Source organism: Abramis brama (genome assembly GCF_963993115.1).
Source record: "Abramis brama genome assembly, chromosome: 17".
NCBI classification, from domain to species: domain Eukaryota; kingdom Metazoa; phylum Chordata; class Actinopteri; order Cypriniformes; family Leuciscidae; genus Abramis; species Abramis brama.
This window is the reverse complement of record NC_139979.1, coordinates 21,158,920-21,174,324: the sequence shown is the minus strand read 5'-3', so window position 1 is coordinate 21,174,324 and position 15,405 is coordinate 21,158,920. Positions and strand designations below refer to the sequence as shown.

Here is a 15,405-nt window from a genome sequence, read left to right as displayed (position 1 = left end):
GTTCATATGTGTGCAGAATTATTGATTTTGCACGTTGATTTTCTGATCATATATTTTTTTTCCAGACACATTTTTACCAATTCCAAACCACATTAATCTTAACTACAATTCATTTTGTATTTAATAATTTATAAGTGATATAGAATTGTTCATCAAGGCTGGAAATTAAAAAAACCTTATATTCAGATGTGCATAATTATTAGGCACGTTTTCTTTTACAGTTAAAATAAGCCAAAAAAGAGAGGTAAAGAATACTAAAAAATGCCCCACACTTAAGAATCACAAGCTGAAGTGTAGTAAAATACATGAAGAATTAATCTTCCAGAATCTGGCATTAAGTTTTAGGAGTTCATTTTTAAAAATTAACTCCCAAAACTTACCGATGAAGATGAATTCTTCAAACAGTGGAACAAGAGGATGTGATGCTGGTCCTTCAAGAGTCAGTCCCAATCTGTCTGTCCATAAAGCCTTTAAAAACAGTCTTCATGTATTTTACTACACTTCAGCTTGTGAACCCAAGTCTCTGAGATCCTGACACCTTGCTCTTCTGGAGACTCCAGGTAAGTTGCAGTTCTGGAAAATGGTGGTGCTGGAGACTAAAGGGTTCCTGATGGTTTCACACTTATTATTTTGCAGTTAACATGTGTATTTTCTTCTCCACCTGATTTTGTCTGACCCTGCTGACCCAATGAGGATTTCACTGTCCAATGGTCATGCTCCTTCTCATGGGCATTTAATAATTTGTGACTTTTCAGTCTGAGTTAAATCTCTTTTTTGGCTTATTTTATCTGTAAAAGAAAACGTGCCTAATAATTATGCACACCTGAATATAAGGCGTTTTCATTTCCAGTCTTCATGTACAATTATATATCCCTTAAATATATTAAATACAAAATGAATAGTAGTTATTAAGCTTAATGTGGTTTTGAATTGGTAAAAATGTGTCTGAAAAACAAAATATGATCAGAAAATCAAGGTGCCTAATAATTCTGCACACATAATTCTGAATGGTCACATGTGGTTTGGCTGTCGTTCCTGTCTCCCTGTAGTAGTCTTGGACGTCTTAAATTACAAATGATGGCTTTCCTATTGAAGACAAAAGCAGAAAAACAATTATTAACTTAATCTGGTTAATGCACAATATTTAAGAACTAATGCTACTATTGTGTACTGTAGTAAATGTTGGAATTAACATTAGCCAAGCTTAAGTGATGAAAAATGTTTACCGTTACCTTTTGTGAACTACTGCAGCACACCATTCAGGTGGTAACTGTTATACAGTATACATTCTGTAATGTGTTACTTACTGCAGTTGTCAACTAACTAGACAGCTAGCCAACACATGTTAACTCCTACTTAATTACAGCCCACAGAACATTTAGGGGAAGAGACGGAAATAAAAGCTTGGCCTATTTTCACTAAATTACACGCGTCAAAATGCTAGGTTTATATGTAAACAATAACGAACAGAGCTATCTTAAATTATGCTGCAGCATACATAAACAGTTAACGTAAAGAAATACAAATAATCCAATGGGGGTGGGGGGAGTATTTTACTTACCAGAATCGAAATGTCTGCTGTATATTGCTAGTTGCGTATTCAGCCTTCTCGCTTCACTGATGCAATCCAGGCGCGTTTTTCAGGAATTTAAACATTTTAATTTCCAAAAAAAAGTTTGTTTCGGGCCAGAAGGAGGACCCAACTAACGAGCAACAAGGACCTAATTTTAATTTAGATATTCTAAATAGCAGGATTAAATAAATTATCGCAATCCCACTGTACATCAAGCGCATCCCGCCATTGTTTTGAATGCGCCCGACAACTAACCGGAAACGTCCTAGGGCCAAATACGTCACTTCCTTAAACAGACGAAAGGCCGTTGAAATGGTCTATATAGGTGTCACATTTGGTGTTCCTTGTTTAGTGATTAGTTCATGTGTGCATAGCCCTCATGTTCTCGTCTCGTATTGTTCATGTAATCTGCTGTTTGGTGAGTTTGTTAAGTCAAGTCCAGGTTTATGTTCATGTTTTTTCAAGTCAAGTCAAGCCAATTCACGCTTTGTCAAGTCTTTTGTTTATTTTGTATCTGTTCACATTCGCAACAAACTGCACATGGGTTCAGTTCAACTCGCCTTCAGTGGACTATGTTACAGTAGGCAGTTCCCAGCAAGCAATAGCCGTCATTTCACCGTCTAGGTTAACTATAGACCAGATATAGTCCAGCTATGATGAGTAACCCACTTCTAGCCAAAATAACCTTGAATTTGGTTACATGTCGTTTTTGCCAAAATAACTTGCGAGGTGTATGATATTCAATTACGTAAGCAAAGTAAACAGTGATTACAAGGTGTTTGGTTTCATTTATTCCCTCATTTCATTTCTTTGTTATCTAATTGATGACTAGTCTATTCTTGGGCTCTGGTTTAGATGTCTATAAGATTTTCATTGACAGCCCAAATTTTGCCTCGTCTAACCCTAGACGTCTGGGCTGTGTTTGGATGGCTAGTATACGTCTTTTAAACACAAACTTGCTTGCTGGGATAAGGTTTTGGTCCACAGCTACTGTCTGTTTATTAAACCAAACAAATTGCTTCATCAAAATGTTTTAAACACTGAAAAATTTAATAGTTCAAAATATCAGTGAAATGGAATCTCCCTTTAGTTCAGTAGAGAGTATCCTTGACCTGGTCCAAACAATATCCCATCTGCTTATGACCCTCATAAACTCTTGACCTCACTGCTGCAGGCAACCACGAGTAATTTAACCCTGTTTGCAAGTCTTCCTTTTCCTGTGTTTACTTTAATTGCATCCCCAATGGCAACGGCTGCAATAAGGTAGTTCTTATCACGGATTTGATTCATGAGCTTGCTCAAAACACACTTAACAAAACCTGCTGGTGACGATGTAAGCCGAGAATACAGCATCAATATTAATTTGAGAGATACATGTGATTTAACAGGACATGTAATCATAGGAAAGGCTTCAGAACACATGACATTAATATTAATATCAAGATGCAGCAATAATATATACAAAACTGAAATGGAATCGTTTTCCTTGCAACCACCTCTTGGTCATGGAAATGGGCTTGTATGGATGAAGGAATCTATAAACGCAGACAGGACAGGAGTGGACTAATCGGTTTTGATAAATTGATCTCTTTGTAATGACTTTCTCAAAAGAGCTGCTGTTTATAAACCATGGTCTTTTCGAGGACTCAGAAATACATTTTCCCTCAGGGTGCATACGATGCTGCCTTCCAAATGAGCTCATTTATTTGTTCCCGCCATATTGAGTTCAACCTGAAGCATGGGTTGAATTGAGCAATCTAATGCTGGGTCTTTTTCTCAATATCTTACATAGTCTTTCCATTTCATTTTAAATCTCTAATCACTCTATGCGCCATCTTAACACGTTCTGTGTTTTTCCCTAAAGAGGTGTGGTGTGCTTAAGGCTTAAGGCTAAAAGCGTAAAAGTTTCTGGTTCGATCCCCACAAGGAACAAGCCATGAACCATTACCGTTGTGGGAAGACACTAAACACTGAAATGTTTCTGGAGACTGATCACTGTCATGTAAAAGCTGTTATATAAAACAAAAGCTATAGCAAGTTTGTGAGCTAAAATAGGTCAGCTAGCTTTTATGCTAAAGTATAGCAAGTTTGTCAGCTAGCTTTTATGCTAGAGTAGTAGAGTGAGTTTGTCAGGTAAAGTATGTCAGCTAGCTTTTATGTTGGAGTGTGAGAGCAAGTTTGTCAACTAGAGTAGCCCTGTCAGCTAGCTTTTATGCTAAAAAAAGAAGAGCTAGATTTTGGGATAGACATTTGTAAGTAGTTTTTTGCACAACTATCTCAGATTTTGATATATTTTCACATGTAACACTAATAGAAAATAGATTGTGTCAATCACTTACAATTTATATTCATAAATGTATTGATTCTAGTTCTATAATATGTAACCCTGGATCACAAAACCAGTCACATGTCACACGGGTATATTTGTGGCAATAGCCAACAATACATTGTATGGGTCAAAATTATCGATTTTTCTTTTATGCCAAAAATCATTAGGATATTAAGTAAACATCATGTTCCATGAAGATATTTGGTGAATTTCCTACCGTAAATATATAAAACATTTATTTTTGTGAGTGAATGCAGCACAATCGCAAACATAAATGTACAAATTTAAAGGTGATTTTCTCAATGTTTAGATTTTTCTGCACCCTCAGATTCCATATTTTCAAATAGTTGTATCTCGGCCAAATATTGTCCTAACAAACCATACATCAATGGAAAAATAATTTATTCAGCTTTCAGGTGATGCATAAATCTCAATTTTAAAAAAATTGACCCATGTGACTGGTTTTGTGGTCCAGGGCACGTATAACATTCATTAGCAAATCATCATTTTTTAAAACCAGACAAGAAATGTTTCTTTTTTGTCTTTTTGGACAAAAAACTAACAAAAAACTGTCACCTCAGGGGCCCTGGCACCCCTGTACCTCATTTCTAATTGGTTAAACTGATTATGTTACAACTCTCCCCGGTACCCATTCTGTGATCTAGTTTAGTACCACTGTTCTAAGGTTGGGTGTAATGGTTTTACCGGTGGTCCAGAGGGTCCAGGTGGTCCTTTGCTGTCCTGAGCACAGGTGCAGGCATGGGGCATGGCAGGACAGTCCTCTTCTACTCTCTGAGGGAAGCACAAACAAAACATGTCGTACAACATTTCAAACACCAGCTTATTTCCTCTCTAGGAATCCAACAGAACTTTATTTATCCAAGTCAACCATGGGTGTCTGTGCAATTCCCTCAAGTCATTAATTCGCAAGCGCACAAACACAGCAAGTGATCTAAAGATATTGTTCTTCCTATCGAAGAAGGACCAAGTTTATTCGTCTGCTACAAGATTACATAATTGAATTATTTGTAGAGCGGTCATGGATCTTTAAAGTTAGGGACGATTGCCAGAATGGCTGATTTGAGATTATTTAGAGAACATTCTGTCAGGATTATAGAATAAAATCATTAATAATGGTAATTGTATTCTTAAAAAAAAAAAAAAAAATAGCTTAGTCATTTGAAGACTAATTTGATTATTAAAAGATTTACTTAAATATTTGATCTTCAGTGTTATTTAAATAACATAATGAGTCTTTACTCATTTCCAAGTCAAAACTGAAATAAACAACAACATAGTCAGAACTTAAGAACAGTCAGAACTTGTGACATTCAATTTGATAAATTTATCTTTACATCTCCCATAAAATAAGAAAGAGACTCACACAGGTTTAAAAAATCATGAGGGTGAGTAAATGATGTCATTTTTGGGTGAACTATCCCTTTAATAAAATGAATCCCGTAATTCTGAAAACATTGTCACCGTATTTTTTTACAGTGAATTTCTGGCAACCACAACTTTTTTAATGTAATTTAACAGATTATTTTTTAACAGTGCACTCAGAAGATTTTGAGGCAAAGAGGATAAATTCCTGAAGAAATAGTTGGCCTAGCGGTTCTAATCCACGCTTATTTAAGTCTTCAAGACAAAATTGCAGTGTCAGTGCATATTTATCAACAGCAGTAACACTAATTAATGCATTAATAATCAATTCTAAGTGAACCTCAGCGATGGGGATGCTGGTTTTATGTACTTCTGTATATTTAAAATTTCACATGCTCAAGATGTTTGGGGTTAAATATCTGATATCCCTTGGGCTTCACCGCTGACAGAACTGCAGTATTAATGTAAGCTAATTAGAATGTGGCTTGTACAGTTTGCTGATCATATAAAACGGATATATTGAATAATATACCATTTGTTCGCACTTACCAAGCCTGGGAGCTCACAGCACTTATCCCGACTGGCCCATGATATACTGCAGACTATGTCAAACATCTGGAGCTGAAACTGTGGATAGGATCATACAAACACACACAAACAGAGCATACGGTTATTGAACTAATCTCTTACTTAGCAATGAATGCAATATAAATCTTATTAACACAACCATTGTATGTATGAAGTCTAAACAAATTATGGGGCTCACTGTTGCAAATGAATGCAATCTAAAAAAGCAGAAACTTCATCCGTTTACTTACAGCCGTGCTTGAGATGTGTCTGGTTATTTGTTTAGGCTGAATGACTGATTCTAATAGTTTTTAAACTTTTACTCCACACAAACTCACATTACAACCGCCACCAGCATAATTACAAAGACAATTAGTCTCATCAGTTGTGCTGGCACCCTCGGAGGAGAATAAAATCAGACGCACTCCTACACAATTACACATAATGATCCACATATTCTTATGGAAAAACCAAAAGGCATAAAGTCTGTATTTACTATCTTGAACTGAGTGCCCCTTCTTTGAATTCCACATCCTAATAATTATACGGGTGAATCTGAGCGGACGTTTGTGCCTTACAGCCTCAAAGTTTCAACCATCTCTAATAATCATTAGACCCCAAACAAAGATTCCTCAGAAACATTCCCTCACTTGTATACAAAGTTCTTTGTGTCTGTATGAGACAAAAGCTTGTCCTGTTATGGGCTTATGTGGGTGATTCTTTCAGGCTTGGGAAAGACTTGTCCTTTAGGATTGAGGATGAATGTGTTTGCTCTTACCGGCGCAGAGTTCTCTCTCCTTCCACGTGAGCGGACCATGCGTCCCAGAACCTCCACTCCATCAATGGTGATGTTACCTGCGGCATTGATGGATTTCTCTCCAACCGTTTTGCAGTCGATCACCACTTTAGCGGCGGTTTTGCTGATGGCCACATGAAGCTAGGCGAGATAAAAAGGAGATATACAGAACGTTTAGCTGAAACTGATAGACTATAATTATTTAAGCTAAATGGCAAATATAGTAACAGCATAAGGCATAGATGTTGATGATTAAAGAGGGTTTATTTTGGCTTGTAACATTACAGTGACATACTGTACATTGTACATTGCTAATCACTATTCATCATTTATCTTGAAACACCATGTTAACATCAAAAAGCTGATCATTAGCAATGCTCTGCAGGAAGAAGAGGGACTTTTATTAATAATATTTCCAAAATGTCTTCCTTTTCACGATGCATGTCTTTTTGCTGAGAAATCTTTGCTGATTTTGATAAAGTACAGCAAGAATACCTTTAATATTATTAATGATATTTAAAAATAATTATTTAGGTAATTAATTAGCAATGACTATTTAATATTTCACACATTTTAGGCATTTATTTTGATATTTATTTGAGGTATATTGAGTTCGATTAACATTTTAATATATTTTACCACATATTTTTACTACCACAAAGCTAAATTAAAAGGTTAATTTATGATTTTTTTTTTTTTTTTAATTAACAGAAAAAAATTAGAAATGCAATGCAAAATACAAAAACAAGTGGTGATCAATAAATAACTATAAAACCCTGATGTGACACATAAAAACACAAGCAATATATATATATATATTTTTTTTTAAATCACCTGTTATGTAGACGATAGTAAAATAGTTCAATTTTTCTAACCATTATTTCAGGCTTGACAGGGTTAAAACTATTCCAATTTCACTCTGAGATGTTCTAGTAAATCTTACAGAAACATTTAAGTTTACTAATGTGCACAATGGAAACCAAATGAACCTTGCCATCTCTCCTGTTTTACAATGTGTGAAATTGTTAATTCCATACTACACTGCAGTCAGATAACTGTAGAGCACTGTATTTGTGTCCAAAACAACCACAAAAACTAAAACAGAACAAGTTAAAATAGAGTTAGCAAAAGTTCATATTTGTATGTCAGAGTAGATTTCAGCATGAGACAGCACACACCGCCTGTTAATGGATTTGGGGTCTAAAAACTCAATTTTCTCCAGTTCACTGGATGCAATTGTAAATGCGAGTGCGCTGTCAGACAGGCGGGCTGATAGCAGACTCAGGCCAAGCTCATTATTGTGACGTCTCACATTAACGTCAATTATAAAGCATTATGAAGGGAGGCTGTTTAATACTTAGAAATAAAACTTCTCTATCAGGGTAGAAAAAAACAGCCTGAGACAGATGAAATTTTGTTAAGTCTGTGAGGCGGCATGCTTGTGTTTTGGCAAATATGGATTTTCATACTGAATATCACCTTCCATTTTCTGAGTGGCAGGTGTTTCTGCAATGAAAGCCAATTAGATTCTGCAGCTGCAGCAGTGACATGCCGTTTAGACAGGGACGGGTCCATGTGCTCCATGTGTTTAACCTGAGAGTGGTGCTGAGAGTGTTTATGAGCGTTTATGAATGTGTCTGAGCTGGTCTGGTGGTGGTAATGATGATCTGCTAAGCAGGAGTGGCAAAAGGGAATGAGTCGCTCAGCCGCTGCCGGTCACATCTGCCTCCTGATCAATTTGAGGATAATTCTGTTTTCAACATGATGAACTGGCCCATTTCAGGCTTCATGACTATCGAAGACAACTGCTCCTGTCCCCCTTTTAAACAAGGAATGATTGGTTCTTAATCCGTATTTTTCCGTATTTACTTGTTTTCCAAGTAAAATATAGAAGCATTGTCACCTGAGAAGCAAAATTACATAAGATCTTAAGAACACTGGCAAATAGTTTTTATTTATATTTGAAATGATTATTTTATGTTTTTAAAACGTAATTTATTTTAATAAAAATTATAAATAATATTTTTAAACCGAGGATGGATGGATGGAATTCTTTTTGTTGGGATTTCCTAGTAAAAATATAGTTAGTGGTACTTTATTGTTCAGCCTTAGCTGAAAATTGGTCTTTGGTCTCGCCATACAATCACAAAACAATTAACAATACACAATATACATCAAGATTAAAATATTCACATTTCTTTCCTCTTATTCAAAAGACTTATTGCATTTGGTACAAAAGTTTGTTTATATATTGCTTTGGTCGTTTTTGGTGTTCTGTAGCGACGACGTGATGGCAATAATTCAAAAACATGATTCAAGGGGTGTGTTGTGTCTCTTGCTATAGTCAAAGCTTTTCTCTGAACTGCAATTTGATATAACTGTGCGACTGATTTTTGCTTAGATCCTATAATTTTTCCTGCTACTCTTATAATTCTGTCTAATTTTACTTTATTCACAGATGTAACTCGTCCAAACCACACAGTTATATTATACCCTAAAACATTCTCAATTAAACTTATATAAACTCTTTGCAGAACAACCTGGCTTACAGAAAATTCTCTCAATTTCCTTAGCAAGAATAGCCTTTGATTTGCTTTCTTACAAATAAGATTCACATTATCAGAAAAATTCAATTTACAGTCAATCATGGTTCCCAAATCATTAAAAGTCTTCACAATTTCAACTGTTTGATCACATAACATTATTAAAATCAACTCTTTTGTTTTACTTACATTTAATCAATAAAGAACTTGCTTCACACCATTTTTCTAGATTCAAAATCTGCTCCTCGTACTTAAAATGTACACAGTCTTTCCATAAAAGTGCCATATCATCTGCATATTTGTATCATTTATAATTCGCATGCTGCACTCTTACACCACTTGTATAAACAGAAAACAACAGAGGTGACAGGACACATCCTTGGGGTGGCCCCGTGTTAAAAACATAATATCTGATTTAAACCCCCGAACACAAACTCGCTGTGGTCTATTTGTTAAAAAATTCTTTATCCAATGTACTATTCCTCCATTTACACCTAGAACAAGGAGACGTTCCAAGAGTAAATGTATCTGCATAGTATTAAAGGCAGAGGTATAATCAATAAAAAGAACACGCACATAAGCCTTCGCTTGTTGTAAATGGCTAGCAATTGTATCAACCATAGTGAGCGTTGCATCCTCTGTCCCTCTTTGCGATTTGTATGCAAATTGCAGTACATCTAGTTGCTCTGATATGTAAGGTTTCAGGTGATAACTAACTACTCTTTCCATGCATTTAGCAAGTATTGATGTAAGAGCCACAGGACGAAAGTCCTTTAGATTTTTTGCTCTCACTTTTTATATAAGCATACTTACTGAGAAGATTACACAAGATATTACAATTAGACAAGATATTAAGACATTGGCAAATAGTTATGTTCTTGTTTTAAGCAAAAGGCATTAATTGAGGTTTATGTTTCTGCTAATATAAAACATTATGCACGTTTAACTTGTGTTGCGTTAACTTGAACAACAGAAGACAAAAACTGCTTAAGAAAACCCTTTTCCCCCAATGTTTGTTGGTCTTTTTTGTCTTTCCTCAACTTTTCTTTTCTTTACAGATTTATATTATTGGCAGATCAGTGGAGTCTCTGTTTTTATGGCCTAAGGGACAGACCCAGGCAAGCATTAGAGACAAAGCCTCTTTAAGGAAAGTTAGTTCACTCAATGGCCATATTCAAAACACCCCTGGGCAGCTATTTCAAGTCCTGCAAATACAGTCTTACTGTGTATGCTTGAAGGGAAAAAGATATATATTAAATATATTAAACTTCTGTCAAAATTAAGTTTAAATAACATAACCACAATCAAAACAATTAAAAACTGACAAGAACGGTATTAAAAATCGCCCTGCTTAAGGTCAAATTATACAAAAAAAGGCCAATGCTCTTTGAATTATAAGTCAGGAAATCTATTCCTCCATTATACGAAAATAAGGAAAGGATTATACCAAAGCTTCTTAGAGGTGTACGACTGGATAGCAATACCAAGAAGCACAAAAAACAAAAACAAAGATGCTTATTCACAGTTATGTCATATTTACAGTCTGATATTCTTTTCTAATTCAGAACAGAACAGTGGTTGTTGGGTTTTGTTGGATGAGTGTCCATTAACCAGGTTGGTGATTGGGACAGTGTGAAAACAACTGTTATGTTCTAGATCTCTAAATACTCTGCACCTGTGTAAATCCAAACACTTTAGAATGCGTGAAGTGTCACCATTTATTAGCATGTGTTCGGTCTGTGGAAATAAGCCTTTATAGCCAGACTACTGTTATTCTGTACCCAGCTTTGCATGGCTACTAAACTGGTACTGAACTACTAAACAAGCAAAACCTCCCAATCGGCACATGGCACAAATATGGACAATAATGTCATGTTATGCTTTTTTGATGTGCAAGAAAAAATAGGCATGTTTTCTTTCTAAAAATACTCTATGAAATCTAATGAATCTAAGCTGATTTATGCTGCCTTGGTGCAGGTCAAGCTGGTTCGATCAATCAAACATCTATTTATAAAGCACTTTAAAAGCTGTAAAAGCATACTGAACTGCAGTACAAGAAAATAAACACATGTTTTTATTGATTAACATAAGAACATAAGGGTTGAATTATAATTTCGGTCTTTTTGTTATTTAACATTAGAAAATGTTAGTTCATCCAACATTTCACCTCCTCAAGGAAATCCAGCAAAGAATTTTTAGCCGCATTACTTTCTGCTTAAAAAGAAAAATACAACTACGTATCATCAGCATAACTATGATATGAAATACCATATTTATGAAATAGAGACCAGCGGAATCATGTAAAGGAAAAAAAGTAACGGCCCTAAAATAGAGCCCTGAGGTACCCCAAAACTTACAGGAGCAATAGAAGAATAATGATTCCTAATCTTTACCGCAAATGTCCTACCCTCAAGGTAAGAACGGAACCAACGTAAGGCTACTCCATTTACCCCGACACACCACTCAAGGCGCTCTAACAGAAGGACATGTTCCAGTGTGTCGAATGCCGCACTCAGGTCTAACAAGACAAGACCCACACAATTTCCATTGTCAACTTCTAATTAAATATCATTTAATACTCTAATAAGGGCAGATTCCATACTACTATGCTGTTAACTAGCAAGAAGTTTTGAATTCAGTTCAGTTTTCTTGACATTATTACTTACCATAAAGGATAATTTGGCTTTACTTTGATTGGATAAAAAAGATGATGTCACTTAGATGGTGTCAATATCATCTCAAAACTCACACAATTTATCATAAACTAAAATCAATACATTTTAATAGTTTTTTCCCCACTAAAAATGGGGGGAACTTTTACACAATGTAACGCCAATGACACATTTAAATAAAAATAAAATAAAAAAGGAAACAAAAATTAAAGGTAAATGAATAGCTCTGCTCTCAATACTGTAGATACACCCAGAAAGCTAGTGTGTGATAAAAGAAAGCACATGATATGAATGATTACACATTATCCATTGCATGTATCTTTATATTTTTTCATGGCCTATTCTGTTCATAAACAACTCGGTTCAAAATTGCTTGTATCAGCACTTCCTCCAAATGTATTCTAACACAGTTCTCACCTTGATTCGAAATACACACAAGCAACATGACAATAGTACAAAATAACTTCCATAAGAAGAGCCACTGAAATATCTTATGCGTTACAGTATCTACACGACTTCCTTTCACGACCTTGCAAAATTACAACCGCTGAGCTCTGGCTGGTTGAGAGGAACGGGGCGTTTTTAATAGAGCCCCGACAAGAGTCCTAGACCCTGTGCTCACATCATCATGATCTCTTCCAAGTCGGGTGTTTTGATTAAAAGCTATCATAACAACTCAAGCCAACTGTGCGTTACATGGGGTCAGCAGTATTGAGGACAGCAACTGCCGTGCAAAGAGGGTTTACATTGTGGAAATCAGATTCAGCTGTGGCCAGATAAACTCACAGCTTTAGCCACAAAGCTCTGAATACAAATCTCATTAGCAACTACAAAATGAAACCGCGCCAACTCAATGCTGTAGCCTCACTCTATAAAGCAGATTATTTTAGTGTGTGTGCTGAACGCTCACTCAAATGCAAATAGAGATAAATATACAAAGAAATGTAAAAAACAAAAATAAATGAGTATTTATACTTTTATTTCCTAATTTATGTATGATTGTATTTTTTCCACATGTATTTATACATTTATTTATTTATTTCCAGTAGTGGTGCAACGGATCATCATTGATCCATGATCCGTTCGGATCAATATCTTCGGTTCGGCACACACGTGATCCGCGGATTGATTTATGAAAAAAAAAAGAAAAAAGTTGTGCGCATGTTCAGTCCACACACAGCGTGGTCATTGCGAGCGGAGGAACGGGGGAGCTTGAACGCCCGCGTCATTTAAATCCCCTGTATGGGAGCATTTTGGCTTCCCTGTCAAATATAATGATGAAGGAAAGAGGTTAGTGGATAAAACTGTGATGGTGTGTAGGCACTCTGGCACAAGAAAGCCATATTACAGTGGAAACTAGGAATCTGTAGCCCCGCCTTAGCTCTGAACACGCGTCTATTTCGCTTCAAACACTCGCTTTATCATTACATGCACGCGGCGCGTCCTATTCGCTTTGGACGCGCGAATGGATTCAAACTGTTCAAGCATCGAACTAGACGCGATAGACGCGAATTTGACACTCTATTCGCATTTGGTGTGAACGCAGCAAAATGAACAGGCTGCGATGTCAAGATTGCAATGCTGGAATGTGTGTGTGTGTGTGTCAGAGAGAGAGAGAGGTATTTGTTCTCCATTTGAGTGAGATGTTTTTATGTGGCTAATTGAGCAAAGTGCTTCCATATATTTTATTATTAGTAGTAGGCTATTAGTTCAAGAATAAAATAAAAATATCGGATTGATATCGGTATCGGCAAATAGCCAAAGCTGCGCATCGGTTATCATATCGGAAGTGAAAAAGTGGTATCGGGACATCCCTAGTGCTTTAAATACATGCTGAAAGTGCTTGAGCCACGTTACAACATCCCGTCGCGCACCCACTGTTGATTTTATATATTTTAATTTAATAATTTAAAAGTGTTAATAAACAAAAGGCAAAACTTATGTTTATTTGTCTTGTTTGTTTTTTGCTGATCCGAAAAATGATCCGATCCGTGACTCTGATCCGAGAAACGATCCGAACCGTGAGTTTTTTTATCCTTGCACCCCTAATTTCCAGTTTTATTTATTTCCACAATTATTTATGTATATTTGTATATATGTCTACATTTATTTATAAAAATAAATTAAAAGTAGAAATAAATGAATGTATTAATAAATAAATAAATAAATAAATAAATAAATGTGGGAAAAAATACAATCATACATAAATTATAATGTAATACAAATGTATAAATACTCATTTCTTTATGTTTGTTTTTTACATTTCTTTGTATATTTATTTATGTATATATTTATTATTATTATTATGTCAGCTTTGGAATTCCATAGGTGTTTGTAGCTCTGTTAAGCACTCTGTTTATTTTTCATATTGTGTATTTGGGTCATTCTCAAACAATAGATTTTCTGATTTACAAAATGTTAATGTTTTCAATTTAATCCTTTTCTCCCATAAAAGTGGATTATGGGTGTTTGTTTTAATTAATACTAATTATAAAGGATCATTTGACATTTATTTATTAATTGTATTATTTTATTTCACAAATGAAGAATGTGTTGTCATATAAAAGATATTTAAAAAAATAATTATAATAAGTGTCAGTAAAAACACACATCATTTAATCAAAAATTAATAAATAAATTACAGAATTAAATCCTTTATACTTATCCTCTATACTTTATACTACAATGTAAGAGCAATGGCACATTTAAATTAACAAAAAGTTGTTGTTTTTTTAAACTAAAAAAAAACACAACAACTATGAATTAATTCAACATAGAGGGGAAATTCATCAAATGCACATTTAAACTTCCAAATTTTGAACTTGAAAGTACTTTTCTATAATGTTTTTGTATTTTCAAAATAACACTATAAAATGAATAGTTAAGTTTAACTAAATAAGAGGGGAAAAGTTATAATGCTGAGTTATAATGTCATACAAGTGGAATATCAGATGAAAGGGACAATGAATTTTTAAGTATCTAGATATTATTATTTTTTAAATAATCTTTTATATGGAGTTTCTTGACTATTTGACTTTTATATGAGTGAACATTCAAAAGACATGTTTGTCATAATTTGAGAATGTCCTATTTATAGCTGCACAAAAAAAAGTATGAAAGTTGAATTCAGAAAACTACTGAACATTTTTTCATCTAAAAAAATGACAGGTGAAATTCTTTGAAATTCTAAAGTTTCTAAATCCTGCTTATTCCTCAGCATTTAGATGAGACGAGATTTATTTATTCATTCAGAATCCGGAGCCGAGGCAGTGCTGAAGTAATCTGTATTACTCACAGACTCCTAATCTTGACGAGCTCTGCCAAGAGGGATTACCCAACAAACACATCATAAGTGATGTCAGGAGAATACTTGCTCATAAAAACACACGCCACTGCATCAAAGGCTGAGGATGGCTTGTCATGCATTCAAAGGTAAAACACACTTGGCAGGAAAAGGGAATTATAACCAGATAAGCAACACACAGAGTCTTGGAATACATCAGACAGGCTCTCAAAACTACTGGAGGGCGGAAGAGTGATAG

The 15,405-nt window shown here is 35.0% G+C and overlaps 1 protein-coding gene across 5 annotated transcripts in view; it reads right to left on the bottom strand.

The window, feature by feature from the left end:
- col14a1a (collagen, type XIV, alpha 1a) overlaps positions 1-15,405 on the bottom strand; it is a 139,477-nt gene that overhangs the window by 24,405 nt on the left and 99,667 nt on the right. For all 5 annotated transcript variants that reach the window (XM_084088320.1, XM_084088322.1, XM_084088318.1 and 2 more), the window contains exons 34-36: positions 6,631-6,789; positions 5,835-5,912; positions 4,608-4,694 (exon numbers count right to left, since the gene is read on the bottom strand). In XM_084088320.1, the coding sequence (XP_083944446.1) occupies positions 4,608-4,694; positions 5,835-5,912; positions 6,631-6,789 (324 nt within the window). The remainder of the gene's footprint in view (positions 1-4,607; positions 4,695-5,834; positions 5,913-6,630; positions 6,790-15,405) is intronic.